The 13708-nt window shown below is 35.2% G+C and overlaps 1 protein-coding gene across 1 annotated transcript in view; it reads left to right on the forward strand.

The window, feature by feature from the left end:
• The window catches only part of DYNC2H1 (dynein cytoplasmic 2 heavy chain 1), a 370694-nt gene that overhangs the window by 133502 nt on the left and 223484 nt on the right, over positions 1-13708 (forward strand). The window contains exons 60-63 of the mRNA XM_030835708.2: positions 1895-1981; positions 4335-4461; positions 12666-12807; positions 13386-13495. Coding sequence (XP_030691568.2) covers positions 1895-1981; positions 4335-4461; positions 12666-12807; positions 13386-13495 — 466 coding nt within the window. The remainder of the gene's footprint in view (positions 1-1894; positions 1982-4334; positions 4462-12665; positions 12808-13385; positions 13496-13708) is intronic.

Raw genomic sequence — 13708 nt, forward strand, 5'->3', positions numbered from 1 at the left:
TTTAGAGCTTTTATATTTTTTTCTCTAAGTTTTAGGAAACTTTTAGTATATTATTTCCAAAACATTATCTGGCAGGTGTGGGGAAAATTTAACGATTTACTTTTGGGGCTTAAACTTTAATTTGCTATTGTTACTAAGTTAGTATTATATTTTATCTCATTTGTTCTAAATGCAGACTAAGAGATATGTTATGTTCATGATCATTCACCTTTTGAAATTATCTATTACTTCTTACTCTACACAAGGATATTTTTAGCTGCCTAAGTTTCTTATTTTTTTCAGTATAATTACATGAAATGTTTGTGTTAAATCATATTAAATATGATTATATATTTTGATTATATAAATATTTTTTACAGCTTGGATATATCATGTTTTATGAGTATATTTCTTTTCTTGTATACCTTTTGTTATGCTTAATAATTGCCTTATTTTTTCAATTGATTATTTTTTTCTGTTTATGTATCACATATTTATCCATAGTCTTTTTGTCAGACCCTAAAACGTATTTGGAATCTATGTGTTCTATTTAATTTTTTCTTAGTACTCTCCTACTTAGAGCCTTTTGTCCTCCTGTTTCAAGGTGAGTTAATTCTTCCCCAGGCCTGCAGTCTACAGCTTAAGTTATCTTGAGATTGCTTTTCACCATTATTCTGGGGTTATATTTGTCTCTTTTCTGATCATATTCTCTTATTTTGGGTCTTTGTCTTTCTCTTTCTTAGTTAGTCCCTCATTTTTCTGGAACACATCCTCCATAGTAGCTTCTTAAGCAAGATTATATGGGATGAAAAATATTTTGAGATTTGCATGTCTAAAATTATCTGTATTATACTATTATATGTGATCATAATTGGGCTGGGTTTAAAATACTAGACTAGAAATAGATTAATCTCATGATTTTGAAGGCCTTATTCTATTATAGTAGTTCTCAAAATGTGGTCCCTGAACCAGCAGCATCAATGTTACCTGGGAAATTGTTAAAAGAGCAAATTTTTGATCTCCATCAAGGCTTATTGAATCAGATATGCTGGGGAATGAGACCTTGCAATCCGTGTTTAGACAAAAACTCAAGTTGATTTGTGCAATGCACAAATGCCCAGCAGTGCATGGCAGTGTGGACTGGCCATTTGATGACAACTTCTCAATATTTGTGGGTATTTTTGAGAGGGGTAAGCCAGTCATTTCTCTAGAAGAATCCTAATATCTTCTGCCTAGGGATTAAGTAGGGGTGGTTGGGGATGGGTAAGGGGCATAAGGTTTGACTTTCAGGGATGTATGTAGAGGATAGTCTGCTCTCAATGCAGGAGGGATTCTGAGGTCAAATGTTGTATTATCAATTATTAAACAATCTTCTGTATTTAGCTCTATTATTTTCTTCAGAGGTACCTGTTGTCTACATTTCCTGAACATTTTTGAATACTTCTTTTCACCTATCTTCCTGCAGTCATTTAACTTTTGCCCTTTTGTATTTTGGTATGTCAGTTATCACCTTTCAAAATTTTATTAAAATTACTCCTTCGTAGTACTTTTCTCTTTCTTCGTCTTTATTCTTGTGCGTGTATGTTTTAATTTATTCCCTTGGTTTCATTTTAGTAGGATTTTAGAAGGGATAGAAGATAAGTGAATACTTTTAGTCTTCCATTTTTATCTAGAAATCTATGGGCACAAGTGTTTTAAAATATAGATTCCTGGAAGTGGTATGGTTAGGTCAGAGAATACACTTAATTATAGCATGGCTTTTCAAATCAAATTCTAGGTGAAGGTATTATAACTACTGAATTATTGATAGTTTTCATTGTCATTTATTTACTGCACAATTACATTTTAAGGTGCTGTTGTGGCTTTTTGTTGATAACTAAAGTAGAATGACTTATAAAATTGAATTATATTTTAGAAATTTGCGGAAAACTGAAGACAGAAAAAGGAAACTAGAGGAGCTTCTTAATTCTGTTGGTCAAACAGTGTCAGAACTCAAAGAAAAGTAAGTTAAGTTTTGAAATGTATTTTGAATATTTGAAAACATACCTCAACTAATACTTAAATTTTGAAAATCTTAGTTATAATCACTGTCTTAATTTTTTGGTATCTCTAAAAGGGGGAAGGATGTAAAATAATATAGAATGTCTTCCTTTTTAAAAACATTTAATAAGAACAAAAATATTTTAAGTTTCTGTATTCCCAAGCATTGGAAAATTGAGCAGGAAGAATTGAATGTAATGTGTTAATGCTGGGAGTGTTTACATTTGGTATTCCCATGTCTTTATAATTTTGACTTCAAGATTTTAGACTCCTTTATTTCAGATGATGCTATAGGACCACCTATTCCATAATATTTCCAGAGGTATATGGTCATGTTAAAAAATTTTTGTCTTTTTAACTTTGCCCTTTTTGGTATTAAAAAATATTCCTTCATGCAAATATTATTCTCAAATTTAAGAAGCATTTATGAATGTGATTAATCTTAAAACCTTGCATGTACCTCTGTGTTCCTGTGATTGCTTTTTAATATAGGCTAGAAAATATTGGTATGGGAATTATTATAAATGTGGAAGCATTTCCCTTTAAGAATTGTGAAGATTGGAAACTGGAGAATGTGTCATTAAATATAGCATATGTTATCACTTGCTTTCAGTTTTATGAGAGTAAAACTTTTCTATAAACATATTTTTTCTTTAAGTGGTGTGTTATGTATCCTTTTCTTTCTTATGAAAGAAATACAAATTATTGCACCAAGAAAAAATTCATCAGACTGAAAACTGAATTTTTTTTTCTCTACAGCGTTAGAAAACAGTTATCTCTTTTACATTTATATATGTTTATTTATAGAGAATAAACAAAAAAATCTTCAAACCCATAAATTCAATGTTTTTCATATTCCTGAATGTTTTTTATGTTAGACATACAGAAATGAAATCACATAATTTCCTTCCTGGTATAATTAGAGAAGTATAAGGAAAATAATATATTATTTTCAGTGTTACATGCTCAGAATCAGTGCTTAATAATACTCAGATAATTGTCAAATATTTATTGAGTTGTTAGCTTATGATACCAATGTTTGACTCCATTTGTTAGTCATTTGCATGTGTCAGGTGTTGTCCTAGTCACTTTACGTATTCATCATTTTTAATACTTAAAACAACACTGAGAGGTGGATATTCTTACATTTTGCAGACTAGGAAGCTAAAGATTGGAAAAATTTATTTGCCTAAGTTAAGCAGTTAGTAAATGACTAAGCAAGCATTAGATCTTGTATTTGTCTGACTCCATAAAGTTCCTTTTCTTAGTCACTACACTATACTACCAGTATTTTGGAAGGATTATTATGAAAACCTTCTGAATAATATTACTGAGGACCTTGTGGATAATGTGACTGAGGAATTGAATTTTTAATTTTATTTATGTGGCTACCATTTTGAACAAGTGACTCCTAGAGTCTTATGTCTAGGGAAGGGAGGAATAGAGCACTTAGAGAGGCAATAAAAGTACTGTAAAATGCCTGGAATTTAATATCAGACACAGCTATATATGAATTTTAGATCCTCTGCTTACTGTTGGGGAGACCTGTGCAATAATCTGTTTGGATTTAAGTCTCCATATATATAAAATGAGAATTGTAATACTTACTTTCAACTATTCTGAGAATTGGCAGAATCCTGAGCATTTTGAAGGCACTTACATATTTGTCAAAGGACTAAGTAATAGGAATATTACTATTATATTTAATAAAATAATATATATGTACAAGTATTTTTAAGGAAAATAATTTAAAAGTTTTAAACTTTAGCAAATGGGCACATAGGGAGAGAACATATCTGATGGGCTGAATATATCAGGTGAGTTTTAAGATTTTATTTATATTTTTGATAGGTATATATTTAAGGGAGTTAGAGTGAGGAATGAGATAGGGATAAGGAAGGAGGTGGAGAGTATTCTAGGCAAACGGAACATCCTGTTGAAGGGCACAGCAGATAAAAGATAGGGCATTTTCTGAGAATATAAAATTCTTCAGATGTTGACATATAGTTTTACTGAACTGAGTAAAATGAAATAAAACTGAAAAGATAGATCAATATTATGACTGGGCCTTTGAATGTCATATTCATAAGTTTATACATAATGTAGTAGGACATTAAGGCCCTGTGAGAATGTTCCCCTTTAAATGTATGTGTTGGTATTGTGTCTCTTACATTAATGATATTTTATATGCAAATATTATCAATATTATAGTTAATTAAATTATTGTATAAAAGTTCACTTTACTATATAAGCATAATTTAATTAAATCTATCTTAAATCCAGTTGTCTTTAATTAAACTTTAATGTTTTCATAGATTTCAGAGCAGGACTTCAGAAGCTGCCAAACTTGAAGCTGAAGTAAGCAAAGCACAAGAAACAATTAAAGCTGCAGAAGTCTTGATTAATCAGCTTGACAGAGAACACAAGAGATGGAATGCGCAGGTTTGTTTGAAAGAGAGGTCATAAAGAGGCATTGTTTAAAACACAGGAAATGTGTAAGATAATGTATTTGTTAACAAAATGAAAAGGAAAACATATCCATTAAATTTCAGCCCTGGCTTAGGATAAATTATCTAGATATTAATGGCCATGATGTGAATTAATCTTTTTTTTTTTTAACATCTTTATTGGAGTATAATTGCTTTACACTGGTGAGTTAGTTTCTGCTGTATAACAAAGTGAATCAGCTATACATAAACATATATCCCCATATCTCCTCCTACTTGCGGCTCCCTCCCACACTTCCTATCCCACCCCTCTAGGTAGGTGGACACAAAGCACCGAGCTGATCTTCCTGTGCTATGTGACTGCTTCCCACTAGCTATCTGTTTTACATTTGGTAGTGTATATATGTCCATGCCACTCTATCACTTCGTCCCAGCTTACTCTTCTCCCTCCCTGTGTCCTCAAGTCCATTCTCTGTCTGTGTCTTTATTCCTGTCCTGCCCCTAGGTTCTTCAGAACCATTTTTTTTAGATTCCATATATGTATGTTAGCATACGGTATTTGTTTTTCTCTTTCTGACTTACTTCACTCCGTATGACAGTATCTATGTCCATCTACCTCATTACAAATAACTCAGTTTCATTTCTTTTTATGCCTGAGGAATATTCCATTGTATATATGTGCCACATCTTCTGTATCCATTCATCTGTTGATGGACACTTAGGTTGCTTACATGTCCTGTATATTGTAAATAGTGCTGCAATGAACATTGTGGTACATGTCTCTTTTTGAATTATGGTTTTCTCAGGGTATATGCCCAGTAGTGGGATTGCTGGGTCGTATTGTAGTTCTCCTTGTAGACTTTCCACCATTTTATATTCTTGCCTCCTTTACCAAAAATAAGGTGACCATATGTGCGTGGGTTGATCTCTGGGCTTTCTATCCTGTTCCATTGATCTATATTTCTGTTTTTGTGGCAATACCATTTTGTCTTCATTACTGTGGCTTTGTAGTATAGTCTGAAGTCAGGGAGCCTGATTCCTCCACCTCCAGTTTTCTTTCTCAAGATTGCTTTGGCTATTCGGGGTCTTTCATGTTTCCATAAAAATTGTGAAATTTTTTGTTCTAGTTCTGTGAAAAATGCCATTGGTAGTTTGATAGGGGTTGCACTGAATCTGTAGATTGCTTTGGGTGGTATAGTCATTTTCACAAAGTTGATTCTTCCAATCCAAGCACATGGTATATCTCTCCATCTGTTTCCATCATCTTTAATTTCTTTCATCAGTGTCTTAGAGTTTTCTGCATACAGGTCTTTTGTCTCCTTAGGTAGGTTTATTCCTAGGTATTTTATTCTTTTTGTTGCAATGGTAAATGGGAGTATTTCCTTAATTTCTCTTTCAGATTTTTCATCATTAGTGTATAGGAATGCAGGAGATTTCTGTGAATTAATTTTGTATCCTGCTACTTTACCAAATTCATTGATTAGCTCTAGTAGTTTTCTGGTAGCATCATTGCGATTCTCTATGAATAGTATGTCATCTGCAAACAGTGACAGTTTTATTTCTTCTTTTCCGATTTGAATTCGTTTTATTTCTTTTTCTTGTCTGATTGCTGTGGCTAAAACTTCCAAAACTATGTTGAATAAGAGTGGTGAGAGTGGGCAACCTTGTCTTGTTCCTGATCTTAGTGGAAATGGTTTCAGTTTTTCACCATTGAGAATGATGTTGGCTGTGGGTTTGTCATATATGGACTTTATTACGTTGAGGTAAGTTCCCTCTATACCTATGTTCTGTAGAGTTTTTATAAGTGGGTGTTGAATTATGTCGAAAGCTTTTTCTGCATCTATTGAGATGATCATATGGTTTTCTCCTTCAATTCGTTAATATGCTTTACCACATTGATTGATTTGCGTGTATTGAAGAATCCTTGCATTACTGGAATAAACCCCACTTGATCAGGGTGTATGATCCTTTTAATGTGCTGCTGGATTCTGTTTGCTAGTATTTTGTTGAGGATTTTTGCATTTATGTTTATCAGTGATATTGGTCTAATTTTCTTTTTTGGTGACATCTTTGGTTTTGTTATCAGGGTGATGGTGGCCTCGTACGATGAGTTTAGGAGAGTTCCTCCCTCTACTATATTTTGGAAGAGGTTCAGAAGGATAGGTGTTAGCTCTTCTCTAAATGTTTAATAGAATTTGCCTGTGAATCCATCGGGTCCTGAGCTTTTGTTTGTTGGAAGATTTTTTTTTTTTTTTGCGGTACGCGGGCCTCTCACTGTTGTGGCCTCTCCCGTTGCAGAGCACAGGCTCTGGACGTGCAGGCTTAGCGGCCATGGCTCATGGGCCCTGCCGCTCTGCGGCATATGGGATCTTCCCGGACCAGGGCACGAACCCATGTCCCCTGCATCGATAGGCGGACTCTCAACACTGTGCCACCAGGGAAGCCCTGTTGGAAGATTTTTAATCACAGTTTCAATTTCAGTGCTTGTGATTGGCCTGTTTATATTTTCTGTTTCTTCCTGGTTCAGTCTCGGGAGGTTGTGCTTTTCTAAGAATTTGTTCATTTCTTCCAAGTTGTCCATATCATTGGCATGTAGTTGCTTGTAGTAATCTCTTATGATCCTCTGTTTTTCTGCAGTGTCAGTTGTTACTTCTGCTTTTTCATTTCTAATTCTGTTGATTTGAGTCTTCTCCCTTTTATTCTTGATGAGTCTGGCTAATGGTTTATCAATTTTGTTTATCTTCTCAAAGAACCAGCTTTTAGTTTTATTGATCTTAGCTATTTTTTTCTCCATTTCTTTATCATTTATTTCTAATCTGATATTTATGATTTCTTTCCTTCTGTTAACTTTGGGATTTTTTTGTTCTTCTTTCTCTAATTGCTTAAGGTGTAACTTTAGGTTGTTTATTTGAGATATTTCTTGTTTCTTGAGGTAGGATTATATTGCTATAAACCTCCCTCTTAGAACTGCTTTTGCTGCATCCCCTAGGTTTTGGGTCATAGTGTTTTCATTGTCACTTGTTTCTAGGTTTTTTCCTTTGATTTATTCAATGATCTCTTGGTTATTTAGTAGTGTATTGTTTAGCCTTCATGTGTTTGTATTTTTCACAGATTTTTTCCTGTAGTTGATATCTAGTTTCATAGCATTGTGGTTGGAAAAGATACTTGATACGATTTCAATTTTCTTAAATTTACCAAGGCTTGATTTGTGACCCATGGTATGATCTATCCTGGAGAATATTCCATTAGCACTTGAGAAGAAAGAGTATTCTGTTGTTTTTGGATGGAATGTCCTTTAAATATAAATTAAGTCCATCTTGTTTAAGTTATCATTTAATGTTTGTGTTTCCTTTTTTATTTTCATTTTGGATGATCTATCCATTGGTGAAAGTGGGATGTTAAAGTTCCCTACTATGATTGTGTTACTATCGATTTCCCTGTTTATGGCTGTTAGTATTCGCCTTAAGTATTGAGGTGCTCCTATGTGGGGTGCATAAATATTTACAATTGTTATATCTTCTTCTTGGATTGATCCCTTGATCATTATGTAGTGTCCTTCTTTGTCTCTTGTAATAGTCTTTATTTTAAAGTCTATTTTGTCTGATACGAGAATTGCTACTCCATCTTCCTTCTGATTTGTATTTGCATGGAATATCTTTTTCCATCCCCTCACTTTCAGTTTGTATGTGTCTCTAGGTCTGAAGTGGGTCTGTTGTAGACTGCATATATATAGGTCTTGTTTTTGTACCCATTCAGGTGTCTATGTGTTTTGGTTGGAGCACTTAATCCATTTACATTTAATGTAGTTATCAATATATGTGTTCGTATTACCATTTTATTAATTGTTTTGGGTTATTGTAGGTCTTTCCTTCTCTTGTGTTTCCTGCCTAGAGAAGTTCCTTTAGGATTTGTTGTTAAACTGGTTTGATGGTGCTAAATGCTCTTAGCTTTTGCTTGTCTGTAAAGGTTTAATTTCTCCATCGAATCTGAATGATATCCTTTCTGGGTAGAGTAATCTTGGTTGTAGGTTTTTCTCTCATCACTTTAAATATGTCCTCCCACTCCCTTCTGGTTTGCAGAGTTTCTGCTGAAAGATCAGCTGTTAACCTTATGGGGATTCCCTTGTATGTTATTTGTTGCTTTTCCCTTGCTGCTTTTAATATTTTTTATTTGTATTTCATTTTTAATAGTTTGATTAATATGTGTCATGGAGTATTTTTCCTTGGATTTATCCTGTATGGGACTCTCTGCACTTCCTGGACTTGATTGACTATTTCCTTTCCCATATTAGGGAAGTTTTCAACTATAGTCTCTTCAAATATTTTCTCAGTCCCTCTCTTTTTCTCTTCTTCTTCTGGGACCCCTATAATTCAAATGTTGGTGCATTTAATGTTGTCCCAGAGGTCTATGAGACTGTCTTCAATTCTTTTCATTCTTTTTTCTTTATTCTGCTATGCAACAGTGATTTCCACTGTTTTAACTTTCAGGTCACTTATGTGTTCTTCTGCCTCAGTTATTCTGCTATTGATTCCTTCTAGAGAATTTTTAATTTCATTTTTTGTGTTGTTCATCATTGTTTGTTTGCTCTTTAGTTCTTCTAGGTCCTTGTTAAATGTTTCTTGTATTTTCTCCATTCTATTTCCAGGATTTTGGATCATCTTTACTATCATTACTCTGAATTCTTTTTCAGTTAGACTGCCTATTTCCTCTTCATTTGTTTGGTCTGGTGGGTTTTTACATTGCTCCTTCATCTGTTGTGTATTTCTCTGTCTTCTCATTTTCTTAACTTACTGTGTTTGGGGTCCCCTTTTTGCAGGCTGCAGGTTCGTAGTTCCTGTTGTTTTTGGTGTCTGCCTCCAGTGGGTAAGGTTGGTTCAGTGGGTTGTGTAGGTTTCCTGGGGGAGGGGACTGGTGCCTGTGTTCTGGTGGATGAGGCTGGATCTTGTCTTTCTGGTGGGCAGGACCACGTCTTTTGGTGTGTTTTGGGTTGTCTGTAACCTTATTATGATTTTAGGCTGCCTCTCTGGTAACACGTGGGGTTGTGTTCCTCTCTTGCTAGTTGTTTGGCATAGGGTGCTGTAGCTTGCTGGTTGTTTAGTGGAGCTGGGCCTTCGCGTTGAGATGGAGATCTCTGAGAGAGCTTTTGCTGTTTGATATTACGGGTGGGGCCGGGAAGTCTCTGGTGGACCCATGTCCTGAACTCAGCTCTCGCAGCCGGCAGGGGGCTAGTGCGCCTCAGCTAGACGGGAGGCAGTCCGGTAAAATGTCTGGAACTGCGTAAGAGGCAAGACACCATTGTTTCGTAGTGTGCAAGGAGACGGGATTCAGAGCACCATGTAAATGAGCTCCAGAGACAGGCGCAAACCGTGGCTATCAGCGCAGACACCAGAGATGGGCATGAGACACTAAGGTTGCTGCTGCCGCCACCAAGAAGCCTGCGTGCAAGCACAGGTCACTATCCACACCTCCCCTCCCGGCAGCCTGTGCAGCCCACCACTGCCAGGGTCCTGTGATCCAGGAACAACTTCCCCAGGAGAACACATGGCATGCCTCAGGCTGTTGCAACAAAATGCTGACCTCTGCCGCTGTAGGTTCAACCCGCATTCCGTACCCCTACTTCCCCCTGGCTTGAGTAAGCCATAGACCCCTAATACGTTGCTGCTTTAATCCTGTCCCATCTGGGCAGGGAACAGATGCCCTCAGGCGACCTACAAGCAGAGGCAGGGCCAAATCCAAAGCTGAACCCCAGAAGCTGGGCGAACAAAGAAGAAAAAGGGAAATCTCTCCATGAAGCCTCAGGAGCAGCGGATTAAAACTCCACAGTCAACTTGACGTACCCTGCATCTTTGGAAAACCTGAATATACAATGAAACATCCCAAAACTGAGGCAGTGGACTTTGGGAGTAACTGCAGACTTGGGGTTTGCTTTCTGCATATAATTTGTTTCTGGTTTTATGTTTATCTTACTTTAGTATTTAGAGCTTATTATCACTGGCAGATTTACTTACTGATTTGGTTGAATTCTTCCTTTTTATACATATATAAATATTTTTCCTTTTTCTCCTTTTGTGACTATGTATGGATATGCTTCTTTGTGTAATTTTGTCTGTATAGCTTTGCTTCTATCATTGTCTTAGGGTTCTGTGTGGCTTTTTTTTTTTTTTTTTAGTATACATTTTACTGCTTGTTATCATTGGTGGATTTGTTTTTTGGATTGGTTGCTCTCTCTTTCTTTTATTACTTTTTTATTTTTTTGTTTTTAATAATATTTTTTACTTTTCAATTTAATTTTTTTCTTTCTTTCTTTTTTTTCTCCCTTTTCTTCCAAGTCCCCTCCCTGGGATATGACCTCTGAAACCCGAATCTCCACTCCCAGCCCCCACCTGTCCCTGTGGGTGAGCAGACAAGCCTCTCAGACTGGTGAGTGCTGGTCGGCACTGATCCTCTGTGCGGGAATCTCTCCACTTTGCCCTCCGCACCCTTGTTGCTGCACTCTCCTCCATGACTCTGAAGCTTCCCCCCCACCACCCCCTGTCTCCACCAGTGAAGGGGCTTCCTAGTGCGTGGAAATTTTTCTGACTTCACAGCTCCCTCCCACTGGTGCAGGTCCCATCCCTATTCTTTTGTCTCTGTTTTTTCTTTTTTCTTTTGCCCTACCCAGGTACATGGGGAGTTTTTTGCCTTTTAGAAAGTCTGAGGTCTTCTACCAGCGTTCAGTAGGTGTTCTGTAGGAGTTGTTCCACATGTAGATGTATTTCTGATGTATTTGTGGGGTGAAGGTGATCTCCACGTCTTACTCCCCCGCCATCTTGAAGCTCTGCCGTGAATTAGTCTTTAAGCAAAATATCTCTATATGAATGGATTTTAGACAAAGCATCCTATTCCTCTTTTAGTTAGGAAAAGGTAGTGGTAAAAATGAGTTGTGGAAAATTTAGTACTGTTTAGAGCCTTGTTTGGACTTACCTTTACCAAGACAGTCCTCTTAGGATTTGACACTGTCAGCTATTTATTTGTGTTTGAGATTCTCTCTTATTTCAACTTTGTTAAAGTGTTGTCTCTTGTTTCTGTTCATTTGTTTTGATTTTGTTTTTGTTTTTGTTTTAAGCAGTTAGATTCCTGCCTTTGCTGGATCCTCCTCATCTGCTTATCCAGTAATGTCGATTGCCCCCTCAGTATTCTCTTCCTCAGCTCCTTTCTCTGCAGATATTCTAGGAATTCTCATCCAGTCTTAAGAATATCACCCAAATGATGATGCTGACCAGAGCTATGTTTCTAATCTGCTGACTTTTAAATTCATATTTGTAACTATACCTTAGATATTGGCATTCAGCTGTCTCCGGAACTCAAATACATGTCTAAATTAACTTATTTTCTTTTCTCATATGAAATCTCTTTTATTTCCTATGTCTCATAAGGCATCTTTCTTATAGGCATCAAAACTAAAAATATGTGGATTATCTTAGACTCCTTCTATTAATTTGTATCCCTTTGCAAATATCCCTCATAGTTGTCTTCCCTCCTTAATTCTCTTCTTTTTCTTTTTTCACCTGAATTCTCCTGACTTGTCTTTCTCCTATCTGACCCTTTAATTAGTTGATTCTTATTTGTCAGATGAATTATCTTTCTAAAACCCAGTCTCATTACATCACTCACTGCTCTGTTTAAACACTTTCAGTGGCTCATTATTACCGCAGGTTAAAACTGAAGCTACTTTGCATGGCATGGGAAGACTTTCAAATCTTCCTCCTTCCAGTCAATTCTGTGTTTCTCTTTTCATTATTCCTATTTTGGTACTCTTTCTGCTCAGGCTTATGCATTAGCCACACTATGCTTCTAATTAAAGAGTCTCCATGCTTAATTTTTGTTTTTTACCTTTGCTCATACTCTGTGTATCTAAATCATGTTTTTCAAAGTGATGCTAATTCACAGTGTTTATTAGAATTATTAGGAAATTTCAATGACAAAATATATTCTTCTTTACAGATATGTTGGGATTTTATACATTGTTTTAATATCACAGCAAGGTCTGAGGTCTTGTTGGTATTTTTACATTTCGACAATTTTGTTCAGACATGTTATTACTTTAAACCAATAAATGATTTTTTCTATAGTCAGAACTTCAATTTGTGAAGCTATCAATATTTTTTTTCTAACTTAGAACATATCCATATGTTGCTCTCTCTCTCCTTTTTTTTCCAGGTTACAGAGATAACAGAGGAATTAGCTACTCTTCCTAAAAGAGCTCAGCTAGCTGCTGCATTTATTACATATCTTTCTGCTGCTCCTGAGGGTCTGAGAAAAACCTGTTTGGTAGAATGGACCAAGTCAGCTGGTCTTGAAAGTTTGTATTTAGTTATTCATAAATTTGAAATTTCAGTATACTAAAAAGCACATCTTTTGATTTTTGTCATTTTACTTTTTTTTAAATGGGGAAAATTTTCTGTAAGTTAAAGGATACCATAGCTACTTTAGATTTGCTAAATTCTACAGATGTTCTGAGAATCGCTTTATTATAATGACTCTTCTACCCATAAAATCTCTTTTTGAAACTGACACCACTGAATTATTTTGATGTTGTATGAATGCAGTTAAACATTTTATTAATTTTTACACTAATTTCCTATGGTAAGATGAGATGTAGGAATTCCAAAATTCTTTGTGAATTTTGTGGTTTTCGCAAATTATTATAGTTTTGAAACATTCATTTGATAGAAGAAATATAATTTGAGTTTCATTCCTTTGCACTTTTTAAAACTTTTTTTCTCTTTAGTTTCTGATTCTAAATGCAGAAGAGTGGATTGTGTATTAAGAATGATCATGGGACTTTTGTTTGAGTATATTATAAATAATTTTATTCCCTTTCTTTTATCAAGCATAAGATTATTGTAGCAAAGTATTATTGATATCTTAATTTTTCAGAATTTGATCTGAGGAGGTTTCTTTGTACTGAAAGTGAACAGTTAATTTGGAAAAGTGAAGGCCTACCATCAGATGACCTTTCCATAGAAAATGCTCTTGTTATCTTGCAGGTAATTAATCTACTTTAATCTTCTCATTAGAAATGTTTTTTTTTTGAAGCTTGCTCCATGAACTACCTTCTTCAAATCCTTAGGCTTTCACAGTTAGTCTTAGTTAAGTAAAAGTAAAAAATATTTTGCTAATAAAAATCCATTTGTGATTCAGGTAGCATCTCTAAAATTTTCAGTGTAATTTATTTTTTACCTTAATACAAAAGTATAAAT

Source organism: Globicephala melas, chromosome 8, assembly GCF_963455315.2.
Source record: "Globicephala melas chromosome 8, mGloMel1.2, whole genome shotgun sequence".
Lineage (NCBI taxonomy): Eukaryota > Metazoa > Chordata > Mammalia > Artiodactyla > Delphinidae > Globicephala > Globicephala melas.